Here is a 24,390-nt window from a genome sequence, read left to right on the forward strand (position 1 = left end):
CATTTGGCCAAGGTTATTGTTATGGATGCTGCTCTGCCAACAACCCATCAATAGCCTTCTTCCTGCATTAGGAAGGGATACAACAGTTTGCTTCGCAAAGTGTCTGTCCCGCTGCAGCGTTTAGACCTGTAAATTAGGAAACTGGCAGTTTCTCCAAGAATGGATTAACCTGGTATTTGTACAACTATACTGTGTCAGGCGAAGACATTTAAACTCTGCTTTGAGTCTGAACTGGGACTTCAGATAACCATGTCTTGAATAACCTTGTCTTCAATTGAAATTGAACAAAAACAACACACAAAGGGAAAAGAGTATGTTACCTTTCTTAATGCGTATGCTAAATGGAAGAACGTTTTGCCTTTTACTAAGTCTAGGCAAAAATAGCAATGATCTGGGTATTAGTGCTAGATGTTTAATGATTTCTTATTTCAGATCCTAGTAAAATTGTGCAATTTTGTGTCCCCGGCGGAAGAACTGGCTCAAAAGGATGATCTCCAGCTTCTATTCAGTGCAATAACCTCATGGTGCCCTCCCTATAATCTGCCTTGGAGGAAGAGTGCAGGGGAGGTACTAATGACCATATCTCGTCATGGCCTTAGTGTCAATGTAGTGAAATACATTCATGGTATGTACCTTTATCCAATATTATTTATTGTTGGGGTTTTTTTCTGTTCTTCTTTCACAGTTTTCTTAGTTAGGAAATAGGCATGAAAATAATACATCAAGGAAAGCTTCCAGGTTTTTTGTTTGGACATGTAAGTATTTACATACAGGTAAAATTTCAGAGCACTTGTGTAGTGGGAGAGATGTTTGTAGCTGAGTCTGCCTCATCCACCTTTCAATTTAACATTGGAGGATAAGTTTCCCCTCATGTTTTGGTCTAGAGTTTATGATGACCAAAAGGAAAGGCTTTCAGTAACTTCAGTAACTGCCTGTATTGAAAAATATTCACTGGGAAGATGCATAAGTTTATCATATTTGCAGTGGGCATTAATTCTTAACAGGAGTTAGTTGTTTTAGAGGTGCAAAGCAAGCTAGCAGTACCTTGTTTACAGCTGCTTGTCTGGGTGCCACTCTAGCTGGCAATAAAAGTGTAGAGACATCTGAGGAAGCTGCAAGAAGAGGAACCAGCTCCATGTGTTCTGCTGATGCATTTTGAGCTATTGGAAGGCCACGAAAGCTGCTGCCCTGTAGTAAATACCAGTGCATTACACAAACCACCACTGATTTGGAATGTACTCTCTGTGATCCAGGACATCAGGGGTGGCATACCCTGATAACAGTAAAACCTGAGTCATACTGGCACTGGGAAATGCTTGAGGGAGCATGGTGTATGAGCACAGAAACACTTGAGTGCAAACCTCTGAGTGCTGATTGATGGAACAGCCAGCTGGCTTCCTCCTCTGTGGTCCAGCCCAGCTTCCCTGCGGGGTCCCCAACCCAAGGACGTTGTCCCTGGGGCCTGGCCCAGGGAAGCTCTCCTTTGCTTGATTGAGACCCATGCCTATGCCTGAAGGAGGCAGTCACTCAGTACTAGTGCTCCTAGGAAGCTTACATATAGCCTGTCTTAGAGCCTGTGTCACAACCAACTGTGGAGATTTTGGGACACAGCTGGGAAGAGCCTAGCTGCTGGATGGGTTTGCAGACCCTATGTTTTCCCTGTTGGATGACTGACTAGATTGCTGACCGTTCAGCCAGCCTGTGTTTCTTCTGCCTGGCTCTTGTCTTCCCTGTCTTACCATACAGCTTACAGATTGCAGGTTTTGTGTATCCTGAAGGCCAAAATAAAAGCATCTCATGGACTGAATCCAGCCTGCGAGCCACCAAATGACTGAAGCAGACGGAATGATTCCATTTTATCTCCTGTCCTTTTTTTGAGACAAATAGCATCCTGCCTGTTTCAGGCATGGAAACTGTAGCATATAGGGGTGTTTCTGTAGCTGGTTACTACTATAACAAGTAGTACTTTATTCATCATGTATCTTTACAAGGGACTGACTGGTTATGATCTGCTTAGCAAGGGCAGCTGCCAAGCTGGTTCATGACAAAGAAGTTGCGAGAACTAAGTGAGATGAAAACCAGTGTTGGAGACGATGTTAGCTGCCTGGGAGCAATGTTGCGTGCAAAATACTTGTGTTGCATTAATTTAAAACTGCAAGGGTGTTTAGGTATGTAGGATTTGAGGTAAGAAATTTGTTACGATATGCTTCTAATACTATATTTAGGCCTTTAGACTGTAGGACCACATAAAAGCATTTGTAGTTTTTAAATTAAAACAACTGTTGAAGTGAACTAACATCCTTACACATTTTAGCAGTGTACACCTACTGGAAAAAAAGAAACCCTCAGTTTCCTCACACCCTGGAAAGCAAGTAGTTTTAAGGCTCTGCAGAACCATTTTGACAGTTTATGAAATACGTCACCCTGCTCCCACATACTTCACAGAAAATTTCAGTCTGTTTTTTCTTGTGCTAGCAGCATGTTTCCAATTCCAGTCAGAAAGATGTGAATGTACAGTATTACTTGGAAGCACAGAATAGTCATCAGTTAAGTATTTTCAGATAGGACTTAAAAGGTGATGGGTATTTTGCTGGCATCTATAACAGCCTTCTGGTGGGTTTTTGATGAGTATAGAAGGTGTATGTGTACATGTGAAAATGTTATGAAGCGCAACAAAGAAAATAACCGAGTTTTGACTGTGTCATTTGGCATATTGCAGTACTACCATTATCACTTCTCTATGGGCTAGATCCACCAAGGAGCCAGTCTGGCATATCAAAAGATACTCTAGGTTCTTTAAAAGGTGAAATAAAATCTTAAAAAGCTAACTAGTCTGCATTCCCTCTCGCTTGTTGATAAAAAAAAATGAACCTGACTTAAGAGATAACATCATCTGTCAAGAGGCTCATCTCATATTCAGGAAGAAAGTTAAGATGTTTTATCGTATGCAAAGGAGCATCCTTTCACTATCTCATGCTTTGATTTGATCTCTGGGAAATTTTGTTACCAGCCTAGCTAGAAAGATTTGCACTTGTCTCACGCATGCTGCGAACTTAAGATAGTAGATAATTGAAGGGAGCATCTTTAAAGCAGGAGTGCAGCCTAAAATCTGAATATAGATTTGGGAAGGCTTTTTGCAACTGACCAATGAACTGATGGAGTGTGAGAGGTATGCGGAATGAGACAGGCTTTATTGAGCAAGCAAATATGCCAGCCAAAGAAATGCTAACCAGAGTAGCAATAAGACATGGTGTAAAGGGTTATGTATAGGGTTTTACCTAACATCAGTAACAGTTTAAGTCAGTGCTTTGCATAACTTTCTGTTTTAAAAGAAAAAAAAGATGGTTTAGAATTATTTACCATTGCCATATTTGTGGTTTTATTCTGCTATCTGGTCAAACTTTTTAGGCAAAAACCAGTATTTGTCTACACAGCCTCCTCCTTACAAGAGGTAAAGATTATAAAAGGGAGGAAGAGGTTGGCAAAAAGAGGTTAGGGTTGAGATCCAAAGCCACCCGAGAATCCCACTCATCTTCAAGTGCTCTTTGATATTAAGTGTTATGTCATAAAAGGTAGTTAAATAACAGTTACCTTATTGCCATGATTCTTGTACTAGTTATGCTTCTTGCTGTGATTAATGTCAGTAAAATCCTAAATTTCTTGTGATTCTTTTCAGAAAAGGAATGTTTGTCCACATGTGTTCAGAACATGCAGCAGTCTGATGACCTTTCTCCCCTAGAAATAGTTGAGATGTTTGCTGGACTTTCTTGTTTTCTCAAAGACTCCAGTGATGTATCCCAAACATTGTTGGATGATTTTAGGATATGGCAAGGATACAACTTCCTCTGTGACCTCCTCCTCAGGTATGCAAAAGCATTTGAAGGAATGCAGACAGATCACTCTGAGTTTTTACTGAAAAGGTTTCTAAATAAAGAATAGGTGAATAGTTTTGAACAAATAAGTGATTATGGGTTATTACAAAATGAAGATATTCAACCAAAATATGAAACTATGTGCTTCTCTCTATTTATGAAACTACTTTGTTTAACTTTTTATTCACCGGTACTGGTTTTATTACCAAATGTTTCTGTGTGTGCTAAGACAACAGATGCTTAAAAACAGCTTGTACTAAAAATTTTAGAAAGAATTCAGAAAACAACATTTTGACTCCAACTAGTGATTTTTGGGTTTGGTTGGAGTTTTTTTTGTTTTGTTTTAACATACTATCCTAATGAAGAATCGTGTATAAATGTGGTGCATGCTACTTAGTATCGAAGAGAAATTTTTGTACGTAAGTTCTAATACTGGAGAGCTGGAGAGAACTCTCACGTTACTAGGGAATCAGTGTAGTATATGTAATTTTTTTTAATTTGTATTTTTTATTAAAAGTACTGCTAACCTGCTAATGCCTTGCAAAATATGGTAATGAAAATGCCTACCCAAACAAAACTTGGATGTATGATCCATCCATGATTTTATTTCTTTCCCTGAAAGAAACTTCATTCTTTTCTCAGTCAGCAAATTAGTGTCTGCTGCATTACTTATGTAAAATCTATTGTCAGTCTGCGTTGCTTTGGATATGACATTCTGAAAAAGCATACTTAGCTGTTGGAATATATATGTGTTTTACAAATCCAAAACAGAAACTGGGAAATTATGTCTATGAGTATACACTTTAGGAAGTATACTTGGGTCAGAGATGCTTAGAAACAGTGTTGTAATGGCCATTAATGAGAAGTGTTGATGTTGTTATCTCCCACTTTCAAGCCATTCATTTTGGGCGCTAGGATACTAGATTTTGGTACACAAATATTTTAAGTAAATTTTCTACTACATAGTATGTTTTGGGGCTTTTTGTTTGCTTGTTTTAAATGGGTACCAGACATAGATGTGGCATTTGAAATTCTTAATCACAGTAAAATGATCAATAAATTCTCTTCAGTGCCACAAAAGCTAAAACACCTGTTAAGGAATTCTTAGTGTTTTTCTAGTATAAATGGTGGGTTTGAGTATGTTATTTACTAACTCATTCATTCAAAGCAATGTAATTCAAACTTAGCTGTTTTCCAGAAACTGGCAGCTGGAGTTGAGGTGCAATTTGAGGGGAACACGCTGTCATTAGCAATTTCATTTTCAGGTATAAAAGTGATCCTCTGTAGACCAAATGTTTTAGACAACCTCTCTCCTGGGCTTGCTTATCCTTTAAATCAAAGAATGGGGGTTTGCTTATCTGACTGAAGAAGGAGAGCACCTGGGTTCTTCAGCTGACATCAGTAAAGGTTAAAAGCATAGGAATGCATTATCCTCACTTCTTCCCTAGAAGAAGTGGCTCTAGAAAACTTGCTAAGACTCCTGCAGAAATGTCTGAGATAAGGTGAACAGTGCACACTGTGTGGTGTATTTGTTAGTGATTTGTTTACTGTAGAGGAGATTGAAGATCGTTCAAAACATGACTGCTGATCATCTTGGGTAAGCCTATGTATTGATCTGTGATGAACAACAGTAATGCATTCTCCCTGGACATGTTTCGACTCAAACGTACTGACAGAGACTTGTTCAGCTCTATGGCACTATTGTGAAGATGACTGTCGTGCGGGTATGAAATCCAGACACTGGGCATCAAGCTGCAAAGAAGAAAGGGTTTGGAGCTGGTAATGCAAAAGGACATCTGAAGAAGGTGACTTAATAAGAAATTGCAGGAGGTCTGTGTGGACCAGAGGAGCAAGTATGTAATTTCATCTCGATGACGTGAAAGGGCAGGGCACCTGGAGGATTAGTAGAATGGCAATAGGTGAACTAAGTGCTTCCGTAATGGCTGTTGGAAGGTGGTTCAGCCACATGCCTGACTGAGAAGAAACTGGAGGATGAAGAATGAGCTGCTTCTAAGGGCTCCCATGGTCACTTGTCAGGAAGAAGATTCAGCTTGCATTGCATAAGTGAATAGGAGATTGTGGTCCCCATCTTTCTGCCGTGGTCTGTAGAGACTATAGAGTTAGTAAGTAATAAAAAGTGGTTTATTTTTGAAGTGGAAGGAAAATCAGGATTGTTCTAGGATTTGGAGTCAGTTTTTAGGGCTTGGTCTGATGGTGTGTTGCTGGCAGGAAACAATGGTTGGAATGGGATGTAAGCATCATCTTGTGTTCAAAGGTAAGGGTCTGTAGTTCTACAGAAGATGTTTCATTGTATGCTTCTAAGTGTTAGGCTTCTACCAAGATACTGTTTCATTAGCATAAAGTATTAACTCAAAGTGGCAGATATAATCTAGCAAGTTAATTATGGATTTATTTAATGATAGACTAGGTATTTTCCTATCCAATAGCTTTATATTTGTAAGAGGATTTTAAAAGTAATTTTCATGTCTGTGCTACTTTTTAGCAGACTATTGAGTTCAAGGAAAGATTTATGAGGTGAATTTCTATGGCAAATAAATGTATGCTCTCATAACTCCAGTAATGTTTGACTGACTTAATGGTATGAAATATGAACCGAGAACATGTAAAATACTGTAGGAACAGGGCAGTAAAAGTATGGTCTCTAAATTAATAAAGTGGAAGAGATATCTTATTAAAGTGATTTGAGTTGAAATAAAGTCGTGCTACTAACTTGATCTATTGTATTTTCTTTAGATTAGAACAGGCAAAAGAGGCTGAATCTAAGGATGCTTTGAAGGACTTGGTTAATTTGATAACTTCCTTAACAACATATGGTGTCAATGAATTAAAGCCAGCTGGTGTTACCACTGGAGTACCTTTTCTACTACCTGGGTTTGCAGTCCCACAGCCTGCAGGCAAAGGTGAGTCTGCTTTCTTTCTCACTCTGTTTTTTGTTTTGTTTTTAAAATGTAAACCACAAAATACAGAGAAGCTTTATACCACACAATCCATTTGCAATTGAGTCTAGATTGTGTATCAAATACTTAGTTCTGTTGGTCTCAAAGGTTCTATTTTGGAGTTGGTACCCAAAGAAGAAAGTGTAGTGCTTTTGTCTTTGAGGACTAAAAGCTGAGTCAAACATCTCTCGCCACAAAGGTGACAGTTTCTACATGGACATTAGAGAATATCATAACGGAGAGATGCACTGATTTATGGTGTTTTAAGCTGCTCTTACTAAATTGATGTGGAAGGCTGATGTGCTGGTTTGATGATTTTTTTTTAAGGTTTTTGTTTTTCCAAATTAGCTTTGTTAGCTTTTGTCAGCTTAGGCAAGCGTAACTTGTGAGCTGAAATCTGTTGTTTCATCACCAGTGTTCAGAGTGGTGAAATCTGTGGTGTACTTGCAACCACAGTCAATTATGATGTGGAGATAAGGTTGAGGAAGGCTGAGGGCAGCAAGGGTTTTATAAAAATAAACTTATTTTTCACGTCCTGTGTATAAACTTAAAATTCAGATAAGTCTTGTATGTAAGTAAGGAGTTTGGAATTTAATAGTGACCGTGGAGCTAGTTTGTTACTTGGGCTTTTTATGGGATTTAGTAATACTAGGGATACAGGATTACATTTATAGATTTATAGGCTAATGGATTTACTCTCACTGTATCTCATGTATATCTAGATTCCTTGGACAATAACTTCTTTTCTCTGTTATTGAGAGAGTTCATTGTTCATGGGAATTGTTTTCCGTTTGCACTAAATAAAGGTGATAGTCACACTCGGAGCTTAATTTCTCTGTGTTTTGATAACAGCATACTAATTTTTGCTTAAGGTAATCAGCTTTTCTGATACAGTAGCATGAGAGAACCATGGCCTATTGCAATCTCCAAAGGAATTATTTTGTTTAACTTTCTGCTATTTGTCATGACATCTCTCAGTTCCTTTTACCTGCTTTTCGTAACGTTGGCAAGCTGTCTTTTTTTTGAAGACTGTATTAGCTCATTTTCTTAATTACTTCTATTTAAATCCTTTTAGTTCTTGAACTCTGAAGAGCTGGCTAAGATTTAGTTTCTTCAGGGGTCCTCATAATAATCAAAGATAATTTATTAATCTGCGTGATTGCCTGGAACAACTGTTGATACTAAATTAGAATATAAATAGTTGTATCTGTCACTACCTATGTTCCTGTCACATTTAATAAGCTCTAAATCCCCTTTTCAACATTTTTCATTGTAAAGAAAGCATGTAAAAAATGTCCTTTTAGAAACAGTGTGACTTAAAATGTAACAATATTCTTGCAGTTTGTGAAATATTATTGCAGTACATTAAATTGTTCCATGTTAGTTTTCAATGAAGTTTCCTGTTGCCTTCTGTTAGGGAAGATGGTGAGGCTAGACAAGAAGATAATTGAATTTACTTTTAAATTGGACAACTTCATTTATAAACAATGAAGAGAGTGGCATTCCACAGAGCGTATGTAATAAATCAGGATTCTTTGTTTAGGAAGAGTTTTTTAAATCAGGTTAATGGTTTGCTTATAGCTTGTTTGAAAATAAGATTTTATTGTTAGAGCATCTGAAATGCTTTGTTTAGAATGTGTTTCAAGTTCTCACTCTTGATTGTTTTGGGTTTTTTTAAAATTATTTTCACCATTAGTTGTTTTCTGTATCATGGGATTTGTCCACTGTGACTTGTACTGTTCCTACAGAAGTTAAAAAAGTTGGCTTTGAGGCACCTTTTTAGTAGAATAATATCTGCCCATAGAACATTCTGAGGGCCACAGGTAGCACTCATGAATGATGCATTCTTTGGCTAAATGAATGAGATTTTATTGAACTTGAAGGTACTTACAAGAAGAAATTTGACTGAGCTTTTAAAAGACGTGAGATCTTTGTGTGCTAATATTATAGCTACCTTATGCTTTACAACTCTTTCCCTTTGTTTTAATTTCCTAAAAGTTAACAGTACTGGACCCTGCCAAAGCTTTCTTATTCCAAGGCCTGATTCCCAAAGCCAGCCCCGTTACCACCTTCCAGTACTGGTATGGTCATTCATGCCAGTTAGTCCAGACCTGAGCAAAGATCAGCCTCTCTGTGAAAGGAAGGCAACTGCCAGCCCTACACTGCCCTGTGGAGTTTCTCTACACGTAGCGCTCTTCTCTTCACAGGCGATTGCCAAAGAGGGGAAGCAAGAGGACAATTTGGAGGCCATGCATGTTGTCTAGCTTTGAACTTGGCCGATGAGGATTTGTCATTGCTTATTGCTTTGAGTGAGGGGATAGAGATGGCTGTTATTCTAAACTTAGCCTGCCAATTACTTGTAGAGGACAGAGTTGCATTCTGTGTTATCAAATAGAGAACATGTTACTGTTGCTGTAATGAGTTTTCTTATGGCCTGGGTAGATGACGTGCAGGCTTTGCTTTGTCTCTAGAACTGTATCCTGTTGCACATTTTAACAATAAATCAGCTTGCTTACCTATTTTAAACAAATTATTTTCATTTAGCTGCTTATGTAAATGCTTACTTTCAAAGATAAAGATGCCATCTTAATGAACAGTAGATTGTAGGATTTGCAATGTATGTGATCGTGCAGAGGCTTTTTAGAGAGTCAGTTTTAATAAAAAAAATTATATGTGACATATACTGTTATTCACATTTACTAAAATGCATAGGTCATTATTATTTAGTGTACTGATTGTTTATGATAATTAAGAACTTTCTCTTTCCTTCTTTCTCCCATCTCACTTTGTTTCCTGATTTAGGTCATAGTGTGAGGAATATTCAAGCATTTTCAGTCCTCCAGAATGCATTTTTGAGAGCAAAAACCAACTATCTAGCACAAATCATCCTCGATGCCATCACGAATATTTATGTGGCGGACAATGCCAACTACTTCATTTTGGAATCGCAGCACACATTGTCTCAGTTTGCAGAGAAAATTCCTAAACTTCCAGAAGTGCAGACCAAATACTTTGAGATGCTGGAATTTGTTGTCTTCAGCTTGAATTACATACCCTGTAAAGAACTGATCAGTGTGAGCATCCTTTTAAAATCCAGCACTTCATTTCAGTGTAGCATCATTGCCATGAAGACACTCCTTAAGTTCACTCGTCATGACTACATCTTTAAGGATGTCTTCAGGGAAGTGGGACTTCTGGAGGTGATGGTAAATCTTCTTCATAAATATGCAGCCCTTCTGAAAGATCCCACTCAGGCACTGAATGATCAAGGTAGTGTGTGCTCTTCCATTTTAATAATACTTGTCTTTTTTTTTTTTTTGGCTGGGAACAGTGGAGGCTAGCACTTAAGAGGAGGAACAAGAGAGTCTGAACATGTATCTCAAGGGTTGAGTTCTGCTGGAGGCTGCTCTGCCATCTTAAAAGCTCATTGGAATTGGTTCTCTTTTAATGTCCTGCAAGAAGCTTGAGGCAAGCTTTAGTGAAAGATGCTGTATGAATGCAAAATAGTAGAAATTCATATCTTCCTTTTTAAATGGTTTTTGTCATGTATTGGTTTAATATTTGTTATTTAACATGAAAAGAGCAAGTGAAGGAGCAATACAAAGTATCTATGCTCTTCCTCACAAAAGGTACTTGTGCATTTCATAGTGTTTAGCCCTAGCTTTGAAAAAATACTATAGAGTGTATACCTGAGCTCTTAATAGGCTTATGTATTCAAGTTTGCAGACTTTTTTTTTTTTAGTAAGTTGGGTCTACATTTTTCTAAGACTGTTTTTTTAAAAAAAAATTAAAAAATTAGTTATCTCCAGAATTGAACATCTCAGAGATAAGCTACATAGCTACTTCGCTTGCAAAGCAGGCGCTGCCAAGTGCCACATGTGCGTACATATACACAGAGAGAGAAATATTTATTTACATTCTTTATTCAAACTGCAATCGAGTTAGTGTGTTTCAGTGACACTTTTTAATCATAATTGTTGGACAGTTCACCTGAGTTTCTTGTCTGAAGCTTCATTAGTGAGCGGTAGCAGTTGATGAGAGTTAGAAAGCTTTGTTGCCAACAACTCCATTGAAAAACACATCGGTTCTCACATTCTTGTAAATAAATGGACCAAGCTGTCATCTGATTAGGGTGCTACCTGGGTGTGCATGCCCTTGTGTTGTAGCTTGGTTCTTATTAGAGTCATTTAAAAGAGGTTTTTTCCCGGAGTGTTAATCTGTGTTTAAGATGCCATTTGCAGTGTTGATTTGTCTGTTACACCTGTTGAATCATCAGCATGTTTACTGTAATGTGAATGTAGTTTTGTGCTTTTGTGTGGAATTTCTCTTTTCAAGTACTGAGTACTGCACAAGAACAGATCCTGTTAAGTCTTCAACTACGGTATGGTTTTGTGGCTTCAAGAAACAACAGTTGGGGATGTGAAACTTGTCGTGGTTTAACCTGGCCAGCAGCTAAAACAACCACACAGCCGTTCGCTCACTTCCTCCTTCCCAGTGGCATGGGGGAGAGAATTGAAAGTGCAAAAAAAAGTAAAACTCATGGGTCAAGATAAAGGCAATTTAATAGGACAGAAAGAGATGATGATAATAATAATAATAATAAAGAATATACAAAACAAGTGATGAACAGCACAATTTCTCACCACACAAAGTTGATGTTCAGCAAGACCCTGAGCTGCCCCACCTTCTGGCCCACCCCCACCCCCCCAGTTATATACGGAGCATGACGTCATATGGTATGGAATATCCCTTTGGCCAATTTGGGTCACCTGTCCTGGCTGTGTCCCCTCCCAGCTTCTGGGGTGCCCCCCTCCTTCTCATTGGCAGGGCAGTATGAGAAGCCAAAAAGCCCTTGACTGCTTGGCAACAACTGAAACATCAGTGTGTTACCAACATTATTCTCATCCTAAATCCAAAATGCAGCACTCTACCAGTGATTTTTTACTATGACTTTAGCTTCTGAAATTATTTTTTAGGGGATTCAAGAAACAGTTCATTTGAGGACCAAAAGCAGCTGGCTTTATTGGTTATGGAGACCTTGACAATACTACTACAAGGATCAAACACAAATGCAGGTAAGTAGGGAGACTGCTGTCAAAATATTTATAGAAAAGTAACTTAGAAAATCATGCCTGAAAGCAAAGTAGTCTTGACTTTCTATCTTCAGGTAATGAAACACATTGAAATATACTTTTCTCTTGCCAAGTTTTTTCCAGAAGAGAGAATAGATAGCATAAACTAGAGCGCATAAAATAAAGGAGTACAAGATACTGTTTCTTTTTAACTTGAGTTTCTTTGCTGTTGTTTACCTGAAGGCAACCACCACACCCCATCACTCTCTAATAGTACTATAATAATTTGTAGTAGGGCTTGTATATTGAAAAACTTAAGCATATAATTAGACATGTAGTTTGCTGCTGACACTGTCATGTCTGCTTAAATGTGATTAAAATGCTTGCATCTTTAATGAAAGATGGCTTTTAATTTTTAAAGGCACATTCCCAGTCAGTATGTATAAATAGGGCTCTGTTATGAGTGTCCTTTTCCAAATCAGGCAGGTTTATATTATGCTTCATTAGCCAAGACTTAGTGACATCAAAACAGGCAGTACATGTATCTCATATTAGTAAAAACTGTCTCTTAGAGCTTGAAATAACAGATTGAGAATGGATGATAACTGTTTTTAAACCCTTTTTGTTTGTTCTATTAGACAAAGAGGAAAATGAACAGGTGGGGAAAACAGACACCACCCTGAGGAATCAGGAAGTTTCTGGCCTTGGAGGCTATGAAACCTCCTTATTTCAGCAGGGTTTTTTTTTTTTCTTTTTCTCAGTTCTGAGTGGTGTTTTCTCACTTCTGGTTTTGTTTTTGTTTTCATTTAAGTAGGAGAAACTACAATCTGTGACAAATGCTTAAGAATGAAATCCTGAAAATTGTCCAGCTTAGTTGACAGCTCCCTGTTTAAACATTAGTTCCTGGGCTAATGACATAAAACTTCTAACTTCTTTTCTGCTTTTGCCTGGGCAAATTTTTGTATTTAAATTTAGACCCAGTGTGGGAGTAACCTCCAGTGCTGTCTATGCCATTTCATTATTGCGCTTCTTTTCAAGTTCTGTTGCATTTCAGTTTGTGGTTTCAAAGCACTTTCAAAGATGTCTTTTGAATTCTGCCTGCTGAGTATTTACAACATCTGCCAGCTTGGCTTTGTCCATGTACTTGATAAGTAAGTTCTTCATTCCATCAGGAAAGACATTACTCATGGCACTTGAGATAAACACCAGTTGCATGCCTTTAGTCAAAACAGAAAGACATTGCAGTGAAGCAGAGTTTACTCAAAGCTCATGTTTCAATTAGTTATACATTCAGTCTGTCATGATTGCGTTTAGACCACTTTGTTGGGTTGCTTATGAGAAAGCTGTGGATGACACTGCCAGAAGTTTTGCTGAAGTTGAGATGTGTCTCCTTTGCCCCTTCTTTGTCCACCAAACTTACCTCTCTTATCAAGGGTGTCGTGGTTTTACCCCAGCCGGCAGCTGAGCACCACGCAGCCTCTCGCTCACTCCCCCTCGTCGGGATGGGGGAGAGAATTGGAAAAGTTAAAGTGAGAAGACTCGTGGGTTGAGATAAAGACAGTTTAATAGGTAAAGCAAAAGCCACATGCACAATCAAAGCAAAGCAAGGAATTCATTCGCCACTTCCCATGGGCAGGCAGGTGTTCAGCCATCTCCAGGAAAGCAGGGCTCTGTCACTCGTAACGGTTAGTTGGGAAGACAAATGCCATCACTCTGAATGCCACCCCCACCCCCCACCTCTTCCCCCAAGCTCCTTATAAACTGAGCACGATGTCACATGGTATGGAATACCCCCTTTGGTCAGTTTGGGTCAGCTGTCCTGTCGATGTCCCCTCCCAACTCCTTGTGCACCCCCAGCCATCCTGCTGGCAGGGCAGTGCAAGAAGCAGAAAAGGCCTTGGCCCCGTGTAAACACTGCTTAATAGGTCCATAGAACAAAAACATCTCTATATTATCAGTGCTGTCTGCAGCACAAATCCAAAACATATCGCCACACTAGCTACTATGAAGAAAATCAACCCTCTCGGCTGAAACCAGGACAAAGGGAAACAAAAAACCTATGATCTTTGATTTACGGGATGGGCTGCAAGTGCACGCTGCCAGTTCATGTTGAGCTTCTCATCAATCAATACCCCCAAGTCCTTCTCCTCAGGGCTGCTTTCAATCCATTCCTCCCCCGCCAAGCCTTTTGGTTTGTCCATATCTCATCCAAAGAACATCAGAGAAAGCAGGAGGCAGGAAATCGGAAATGGATAGTGGGACTAAGGTTTGCATATGTACGTTAGAGGGAATAAACATGGTCTTGACTAGCTTGTTAATCCTGAACGTGGTCATTTAAACAGCTTTTTTAGTTTATGATCACAAGGAAAACGATCCCTTTTGATGCAGTAATGCAGCATTGATCCATTTCCCTACTCTGTTTTCATCTTCAGTAATTAACATAGGGCAGTCCTCTAGGTGCTGACACTGTACTAAACACACATTATATGTGCCATATATATTCCAGTTTTTTATGATGTTTTCCGAATCAATTTTCATTTAATTCTCAGTTAATATGTGGTGTTCTGAGTAACCATTAAGCTTAAGAACCATTATTTGACTTAAGCTTTATCTCTACAGAGATAGGTCTTGCAATAAGAAAACTTCTGCAGAATCTTACGAATCTTGTGGATAGACAGAATAACTGCTCAGCCAGTGCTCCTAGTTTGTTCGTCTTGTTCAGAAGCAGCCTTTTTTTTTTTCTGGCAATGAACTAAATGCAATATAAACACTATCCTTAACCAAAACAGCATATAGTTTTCGCTAAAGGTGGAGGGTTTGCCCTATTTGTTATTTGTTTCATCGTGTGACTCTGAGCTCTAGCATGAAAAGAATAACTACTGTTGGAGTAACAGAATTATTGAGGAAATTCTTAGAACTGACCTGCATCTTTGTACTCAACACCTTTAGTAAAAAATATTGTCAGAAGAGTATCATTCAAGTTGTATTTTTGTTAGTGGTAGGAGAGGAAAAATACTAGTAAGTCATTAAACATCCATAGCGCTAAATCCTGCCATTCAATCTGTCGAAATGAAAATAAACACCTTTTATGCTTTGTTGTTGTCATTATTTGTTACTGACTGTATTTTTCATACTCCTTATGTACTTATCCCCACCCCTCCTTTCCGAGTAGGTATTTTCAGGGAGTTTGGTGGTGCGAGATGTGTGCACAACATAGTGAAGTATCCCCAGTGCCGACAGCATGCCCTGATGATCATCCAGCAGTTGGTGTTATCACCTAGTGGAGAAGATGATATGGGCACTTTGTTGGGACTGATGCACTCTGCTCCACCTACGGAACTGCAACTGAAAACAGACATCTTAAGGGTAAATGAAGTACTCTTCAGGACTCTTGCTCCTAAGCTACTGTTTTAAAAAAGAAAACACTGAGAAGGGTATTGGATTGGATGGGGATGGTGTTTAGCTACTGAGTGTAGATTGTCTTTGGAGTTGAACTGCGTACTTTTCATGCATGTTTCTATTTTCTTCTCTCTGTCCAATCAGAGATGAATGCTAGTACGTGTTTTTAGCATCATTACTTGTAATCAGCCTCAGTGGATATGAAATGAGGTTCTACAGTTACAGTAATCTTCCCTGGCAGACTATTATTCAGTTAAAAATAATGAGAATACATGGGGAGGGAAAAGCAAGCATGTAACACACACGTTTATTTTCAGTGCTTGCTTCCATTTTCTTGTGGCAGACTTTATGTTACCAATTTGTTAGTTTAGTTATAAATGCTGAATTAGTTAGTATAAATGTAAATTGTAGTGACCATAGTGGAAGATAAAGCCAAAGAACTTGCTTGCTTAAGCAGAATAGTGGAAAGGTAGGAAAGTGGAAAGGCTGTGAGTGGAGGAGGGAGTGAGAAGACTCTCATCTGTTTTCTATCGTATTAGGTTTTTTGGCTGCCAATCTAGACCCACAAGTTCTTCTCAGAATAGCTAATGTTATTTTTGTAAATTGACATAATACTGTTATTTTAGGGTAGAAAAGCTGAGGCAAGTAATAAGAAGTAAATGAGTCTTACCGGAGAGAACACTGATAGATCTAGGTTCATCTCTGTTACAAGGAGCTGTAATATTTCTCTGACAGATGAGCAGCTTCATATTATTCCAAAAGACAGAAAGAAAAACTCCCAAGAAAATGATTCATTTGACATGTTTTGTCTATCAAGCTCTTCAGTCATTTTTGAGCATCTCATTCACTGTACTTAAGGGGAGAAAAGGATATTGCAGTTCCCCAACGGATTTAATATCCAAAGTTAGAGTTTCTGTCCTTCATCTGACCTGTTGTATTTGTCTTCTGTTGGTGCTGTTTTCAGAAGTTTTGGTTATGGAACTGACAGCCCAGAATGGTGCAGTTATGTGTCTCTTAGTGCTTATCCAGGTTTGGCAGGAAATGAGATACTGCCTTCAAAGGAATGACAGTCTATTTCACTACCCACCTTCTGAATGCTTAAAAAAAAAAAAAAAAAAAAAAAAAAAGGCAGGTAGCCTGGGAAGAATACAGAGAAACTGTCCGAGCAGCCAGGGAGCAGGTTAGGAAAGCCAAAGCCCTGATAGAAATTAGTCTGGCCAGGGATGTCAAGGACAACAAGAAAAGCTTCTGTAGGTATGTTAGTGATAAGAGGAGGACGAGGGAAAATGTGGGTCCCCTCTGGAATGAAACAGGTGACCTGGTTACCCAGGATATGGAGAAGGCTGAGGTACTCAATGACTTCTTTGCCTTGGTCTTCACTGGCAAACTTGAAGCCACACTGTCCAGGTCACAGAAGGCAGGGACTGGGAGAATGCAGAACCGCCCACTGTAGGAGAGGATCAGGTTCGAGAATATCTAAGGAACCTGAAGGTGCACAAGTCCATGGGACCTGATGAGTTGCATCCGTGGGTCTTGAGGGAACTGGCAGATGAAGTGGCCAGGCCACTCGCCATCGTATTTGAGAAGTCCTGGCAGTCTGGCGAAGTTCCCGCCGACTGGAAGAGGGGGAACATAACCCCCGCTTTTAAGAAGAGAAAAAAGGAAGACCCAGGGAACTACAGGCTGGTCGGTCTCACCTGCGTGCCTGGAAAGATCATGGAGCAGACCCTCCTGGAGACTGTGCTCAGGCACATGGAAAATAAGGAGGTGATTGGTGACAGCCAACACGGCTTCACGAGGGGCAAATTGTGCCTGACAAATTTGGTGGCCTTCTATGATGGGGTGACAGCATCCGTGGATAAGGGAAGGCCAACTGACGTTATCTACCTGGACTTGTGCAAGGCATCTGACGCTGTCCCGCATGACATCCTTGTCTCTAAATTTGAGAGACATAGATTTGATGGATGGACCACTCGGTGCATAAGGAATTGGCTGGATGGTCGCACTCAAAAGAGTTGTGGTCAACAGCTCAATGTCCAAGTGGAGAACGGTGACGAGTGACGTCCCTCGGGGGTCGGTGCTGGGACCGGCACTGTTCAACATCTTTGTTGGTGACATGGACAGTGGGATCGAGTGCACCCTCAGCAAGTTTGCCGACGACACCAGTCTGTGTGGTGCGGTCAACATGCTGGAGGGAAGGGATGCCATTCAGAGAGACTTTGACAGGCTTGAGAGGTGGGCCCATGCGAACCGCTTGAAGTTCAACAAGGCCAAGTGCAAGGTCCTGTATGTGGGTCAGGGCAATCCCAAGCACAACTACAGGCTGGGCAGAGAATGGATTGAGAGCAGCCCTGAGGAGAAGGACTTGGGGGTATTGATTGATGAAGAGCTCAACATGAGCCGGCAGTGTGCGCTTGCAGCCCAGAAAGCTAACTGTGTCCTGGGCTGCATCAAAAGAAGTGTGACCAAGAGGTCGAGGGAGGTGATCCTGCCCCTCTACTCTGCTCTTGTGAGACCCCACCTGGAGTACTGCATCCAGCTCTGGGGGCCCCAGTACAGGAGAGACATTGAGCTGTTGGAGTGAGTCCAGAGGAGGGCCACGAAGCTGATCAGAGGGCTGGAGCACCTCTCCTGTGAGGACAGGCTGAGATAGTTGGGATTGTTCAGCCTGGAGAAAAGGTGGCTCTGGGGAGATCTAATTGCAGCTTACCAGTACCTGAAGGGGCCTACAGGAAAGATGGTGAGGGACTGTTTATCCGGGAGTGTAGTGACAGGACAAGGGGTAATGGGTTCAAGCTGAAGGAGGGTCGATTGAGATTAGATGTTAGGAAGAAATTCTTTACTGTTAGAGTGGTGAGGTACTGGAACAGGTTGCCCAGAGAGGTGGTGGATGCCCCCTCCCTGGAAGTGTTTAAGACCAGGTTGGATGGGGCTTTGGGCAACATGGTCTAGTGGTGGGTGCTGCTGCCCATGGCAGGGGGGGTTGGAACTAGATGATCTTTGAGGTCCCTTCCAATCCAAACCATTCTATGATTCTGAAGAAGTAAACTGTTCCCCTAGCCTATTTTTCTGTATCAATAACATTTTTTTCTGTTGTGATGTTTTGTGTAGAGAGACTTGTTCTTCTATATTCCATATTCACATGTGGGTCAAACTTCCCATGACAGCTGGGTTTTTTTGTTTGGTTTTGGTAGGGTAGATAGGCTTCCCCCCACCCCCGATTTCAGAGATAAATGAATATTATTCTCTAGTACCTAGATTCATGTAGTTTCTCCTCTTTATACTGTGACTGTTTATTCAGCAAGTAAGGTTTTATCTGTTTTTGTTTCTTTCTCAGGCTTATTTTTGAACAGTATCCCTTAAAATCAAGTTTCACTCAGTTCAGAGATTTATGCGTTTCATTACAAAGGCTAAAACTAAGTGGGGAGTTTGGGCTAATTCTTTGCTGCCGTTGTTATCTTTGAGTGCTGTTGTGGTTTTGTAGCTGCCAGCTGCTTATACTCTGTAGATTTCTGGGAGACCTGTGTTAGGATGCTCCAAGGTTTAGACTTCTCATTGCTACAGGGAGTCATTTGCCCAGTCTCGTTTGAAATTGTGAAGTACAATGACAGAGTAGATTCCTTTCTAATAGCTATACTCTGTGCCTTATCACTAAGGGAATTACCTGGGGATTTTGGGTTCCATTCTAGGCTTGGTCAAGTCTTTTCTGTTGGCAGGTTTATCTATCTCCTTAATTTCTTATTTCTAAATTAGAGGCACTGCTTTACTTTTTCCTTCACTCTTTCTGTTTTTATTTTGTAATTTCTTGAGGATGGGGACTCTTGCTGTACAAAGTTGATCTTTGGAGACTTGAGGCATTACTAAATTCTCACAAATGACGTGAGGATTTTGGTAGCATATCAAACAAAAACATTCCTACCTTTTTTCCAAGCTGTTTGTAATGTTGCTGCTTTTGTTTCTTCTTTGTTTTAATTGTTTGTTTTGTCCATAGGCCCTACTCTCGGTGCTGAGAGAAAGTCACCGCACAAGAACTGTTTTTAGAAAAGTTGGTGGATTTGTGTATGTCACATCTTTACTCGTTGCTATGGAAAGATCTTTGTGCTCGCCACCTAAGAATGGCTGGGAGAAAGTAAACCAGAATCAAGTGTTTGAACTGCTTCACACTGTGTTCTGCACATTGACTGCAGCAATGCGCTATGAGCCAGCCAACTCTTATTTCTTCAAAACAGAGATCCAGTATGAAAAACTGGCAGATGCTGTTCGATTACTTGGCTGCTTCTCAGACTTGAGAAAAATAAGTCCCTTGAATGTCTTCCCTTCAAATACACAACTATTTCAAAGACTTTTGGAGGATGACCTAATATCCCTGGATTCTGTGTCACCTACACTAAGACACTGCAGCAAACTTTTTATTTACCTCTACAAGGTAGCAACAGATTCTTTTGACAGGTATGAACTTTGCGGCTTTTTTTCCTTCTTTTTTTTTTCTTCCTCTTCCAGCCCTACCTGTCCCCCCACCCCTACCCCCTGGTGTTCCCCATAATAGTTTTCTTCAAATATGTTCATAGCAAGCTTTTTAAAATTTTGATCTATTTCTTTGTTCCTTCCTCCAATGAGAGGTATGTAAGGTGTCAACATCTGTCCAAATATTGACTTAGCTTGCTGGCATTCCCTAGGGTATTCAACATTCTCTCTAATGTTGAATGTTTTTGTCATGGCAGCAATTTAGACTTGGCACTTTATGGTTATATTTGATGTGTTGAAGCAACCTGTTGGTTGACAGACTGACTGGTTGCTTTATCATACAGAACTACTAGATTTTTATGCTTCTATTAGGTCAAATGAAAAATTGGCTGTTAAACATCAGATCTTAACTTCATGTTTCCTTTGATATGAGACTTCACATAATTAAATAATATCATGATGAATTGGAATCATAGAATCATTTAGGTTGGAAAAGACTCTTGAGTCCAACTGTAAACCTAACACTACCAAGTCCACCACTAATCCATGTCCCCAAGCGCCACATCTACGTGTCTTTTATATATTTATATACAAGGATGGTGACCCAAACGCTTCCCTGGGCAGCCTGTGCAATCTAAACCTCCCCTGGCGCAACTTGAGGCTGTTTCCTCTTGTCCTATCACTTTTTACTTGAGAAAAAGAGACCGACACCCCCCCTGGCTACAACCTCCTTTCAGGTAGTTGTAGAGAGCAATAAGGTCTCCCCTTAGCCTCCTTTTCTCCTTACTAAACACATCTAGACCAGACGTCTTGTTTTAGATGAATTGGCATGTCCTTTAAAGTTCTATCTAGTCTGTAAATTACTAGGTTTTTATATTTCACTGGGAGACACTCCCAGAGTTAAACAACTAGAATTTAAATTATACTTGAGATTTGAAACAGTAGTGTCTTAAAATTGATTCAAAATGACAAGAAAACTTACTGATGTATGTGTTGAATATTGGCTTGTCTTAAACTAGTTCTTGCCCATAATTTAAGGTACAAAAAAGTAAAACACAGATCTGAGCTTTGTATTTGAGACCTTGGAGCTTCTGCACCTTAGCTATTTAATGCATGTGACCCTGTTTTAGTAAGACGGGCCACCTAGTTAGTCAAACACAGGGTCTGATTTTCCAGGAGTTGAAGATGTGGCTGTGCATGTTGAGATATTAATAGAGCTTCCAGTTGGTCAGGCTTTCTTAAACTAGGTGACTAGTAAAGTACGAACGTCATCATTTTGTTAATGGACATTTTTGCCTCCAAAGCAGCAAATCTCCATGCTTTTCTCTTAAAACAACCACAAAAAAATCTAAAAACCCAAAAACCCAAAAGCCAACTGCAGAAATCAATTCACTTGATCTCATTTTAAGATATTATTAAAGCATTCAGATAGGGAGAGGCAAATGTGTATTAAGAATGTGTTGCACATACTGTAGAAGTTTTTGTAACACTGGCTAACAGTAGAGTATGAGGAATCAATGGGGTAAGTAAATCTCATGGTGGTGTTGCATAAGTTACCTCATTAAGTTCCTCTCATTTTTTTTTTCTGTCATCTTCACTGTCTGCATTCTTCCCTCCTTCTTAAATTTTCTGATCATCACTCTTTGTAAAATTTACTTTGATTTTATTTCTTACCCATGTTGGTTATACTTAATTTACTGAGGCTTCACTTTCTCCTCTCAATTCCTGCTATTTAACATTGAAAGATGTTCTGTTTTGCTAGTGTGGTCATATCAATAAACCTCTGCGGAGTGATGAACAAGCACTGCAGAGTCATGCCATAAAACAAGTACACACTTTGCATGTCCACATGTTTACTTGATGCGTGTTGTTCACTAGCATCCTTTGATGTCTGTGTTGTTTCTGAAGAACGGATCCTGGTAATGATTTTCTTGTCACTTTTGTAAAACTAACAAGCTTATGGCCTCTGGTTTCTTCTCTAACCTCTCTGTCCTACCCCTGTCTGTGTTTTGTCTGTAGTCATGCAGAACAGATCCCTCCTTGCCTGACAAATGAGACTTCTCTCCCCTCTCCCTGGGGTACGCCAGCTTTGTCCAGGAAAAGGTACCGACCCTTCAAAGAGAAGTTGATCTCACTTCTGATTTCTCTCTCACTGTTGTGTTTCTTAATTTTGGGGCTTTTTTCACCTTTCAAGTTGTGTTTTTTTTTTTTCCTGAGGTGTGCATTTTCACTTGTGTGTTTACTGGATAAAATAAATGTAAAGGTATGTTTCATAGTGAATCCTAGGTAGTATGCTGATGGATGAGATTAGAAGTGTCTCCAGACTCCTGAAGCACTTCAAGTTAAGTTCATGATTCAGAACCAAATAAGGTCTACTATAAGAAACGATCTAAGGGAGGTATACACAACACTCTCAGGAGCAGTTCAAAGAAGTTCAGACTGAGCTAGTAGATCGATTAATACAGCAGGATTTCTTTTTTCTTGACTAATTTTTCAAGAAATGGTACTTTCAGTAGCAATGTGGATGGCTTGTTAAGGTTCTCATTTGTCAGTTGTGCAGAATAAAAAATAAAGAATGAATATGCCGGTACTTGACTACCAAATGATGTAGAGGCATGCAAATTAAAAGGTTTAGAAAGAAAGTACAAATGACACAATTCAGAAATCCTAGCATCCACTTCCCCTCGCAAGCTACTATATTTTCTTATGCATCTTAGTATCTGGTAGATTGTTTTCTTTTTTTTTGGGGGGGGGGGCGGGGTGTGCAGAACTTACTGATTCAACAACAATGTGACTTACAGGCCTGTGCAAATGATGAAAAGGAGATTTTTCCTGGAGTCCCCAGGGAAGGGGGCAGCCATTTGTTAACTAAAGATGCACATTAGGCAGGGATTTGCTTCTGAAGGCTAAAAAGACATTTGAAAGACTGTAGGTTATCTGAGGTGCGGGTGCCATGTGTGGAAAATGCAGTCATTCTTGCGTGGTGTACAGCTTAAAATATGCTGTCAAGTTTCATGTTTGGAATGAAAAATATTTTACAAAGGGAAACAACCAAAGCTACTTTTAGAAACAACTTTGAAATGAAGTATTTGTACTTGAGCAGATTAATAAAGAAGCTTTTTTCTGTCTTGCTGAGTGACATTACCCAAGTCATACCTGGGTATTCTGCAGGGACTGGCTTGGACAAGACCACTTTCCCAATAAGAGGTTTTCCAGAACCTCTTAGACTGTTGTTTCTTTTCTAACACTGAGGCATTTAGGAACAAACGCAGCAGTTGCAGTTCACAGAAAAAAACCTTAGCTGCCAAACTCCTTCCCGTCTCATGTACTCTGAAGAAACATGAAAGAAAACAGCATTTCCTGTAGAGACTTTTTCTACAGCTTCAGCCCTGATATTAACCTCTAGCATTACGGATTGCCCTTTACTACATTTACTGTTCTCCCAGGTGTAACTGGCATGGCTGCTCAGGTTCACTGAGTTATTCAAACATGCAGGTATGCAAAGGCTTGCAATGCCTGCCAAGCAGGAGCTGATTCCAGAGTTTAATGAATAAAAGAGTGCCAGATGGGTAGTTGATGCAGCCTGGTAATTAAAATATAAATATATGTATATATGATTAGATGTGTTAGGCTTCCTTTGTTTGTTTTTTGTAGTACTGAAAATGCAAGCAGTTATTTGGAAACTGTGTGAAACAAGGCAAGGTAAAGATTGGATAGTTTAAAAAGTCAGTATCCCTGTGGGGTGGTTTGGGCAATTCAGGCAAGCACAAGTATAGCAACGTGGGTACTTGCTGAGGTAAAGGAGCGTGCTTGATATGGATCTTCACAAACAAATAAGGCTTTTGGGTAATAACAAGTTGTGTAAAACTCAAAGCAAAAGTAGACAGTAAGAATGATCGTGCTGGCCTGGGTAACTTTTCAGTAAAAGCATGTTTGCAAGAAAAAAAGACAGGACTAGGGTTTTCAAAAAGTCTGTTTGAGCAGCTGTCTGCTTTCTCACGGTTGTTCAGCACCATGTTTGTCATTCCTAGCGAGTTCAGTGCCAGTAGCTGGGACCTTCCTACTTTCAAAAATAAGCAATGTGGATTTTGTAGTCCAATATTATTTGATTCCCTCCCCCCCGCCCCGTCTTTTTAAATGTCAGATATGGTCAGATTCTGTTGAAGTTGACTCTTCTGAGAAAAGTGTTTGCTCTTCTTTTATTGTTTTCTGTCTCCTTTACTTTGCTTCCCTGGGATCTCCCTTGTTGCTGTGGCCTGGTTTTCTGCCTTTTGGCTCCCAAGACAGGTACCTGAGGCAGAGCCCTGTGCTATTTGGCTGAAAGAGCAAGCAGACACTGCACACGAAAATATTACAGTTCTGGTTTGGATGTACGCAGTCTAGACCAGTTCTGGATACATAGATATGCTAATAGTCTCTTTGAGACATGTCTGCCACTCTCAAAGCTGTATTTCTCTGAGGAGTGGTGCCCTCCAAGTGTTATCCTTTATGTAATCAGAGTAGGTAAGACTCTTCTAGCACGTGCATTGGGATGGTGATACATAGCTCTCTTCTCTGTTACCTGGAATGCATTGTTCTTCCGCCCCTCCTGTGTAATTTGAATCAAGAACTACAGCGTTGCCAGTT

The 24,390-nt window shown here is 39.8% G+C and overlaps 1 protein-coding gene across 5 annotated transcripts in view; it reads left to right on the forward strand.

Annotated features, from left to right (window-relative positions):
• Positions 1-24,390, forward strand: part of WDFY3 (WD repeat and FYVE domain containing 3) — a 183,749-nt gene that overhangs the window by 76,553 nt on the left and 82,806 nt on the right. For 4 of the 5 annotated variants that reach the window (XM_054823601.1, XM_054823604.1, XM_054823603.1 and 1 more), the window contains exons 7-14: positions 433-625; positions 3,677-3,863; positions 6,627-6,793; positions 9,632-10,099; positions 11,806-11,904; positions 15,074-15,267; positions 19,292-19,749; positions 21,784-21,867. In XM_054823601.1, coding sequence (XP_054679576.1) covers positions 433-625; positions 3,677-3,863; positions 6,627-6,793; positions 9,632-10,099; positions 11,806-11,904; positions 15,074-15,267; positions 19,292-19,749; positions 21,784-21,867 — 1,850 coding nt within the window. The remainder of the gene's footprint in view (positions 1-432; positions 626-3,676; positions 3,864-6,626; positions 6,794-9,631; positions 10,100-11,805; positions 11,905-15,073; positions 15,268-19,291; positions 19,750-21,783; positions 21,868-24,390) is intronic. The other variant, XM_054823605.1, reaches the window with a different exon arrangement.

The sequence above is a fragment of the Grus americana genome, chromosome 4, assembly GCF_028858705.1.
Source record: "Grus americana isolate bGruAme1 chromosome 4, bGruAme1.mat, whole genome shotgun sequence".
Taxonomy (NCBI): domain Eukaryota; kingdom Metazoa; phylum Chordata; class Aves; order Gruiformes; family Gruidae; genus Grus; species Grus americana.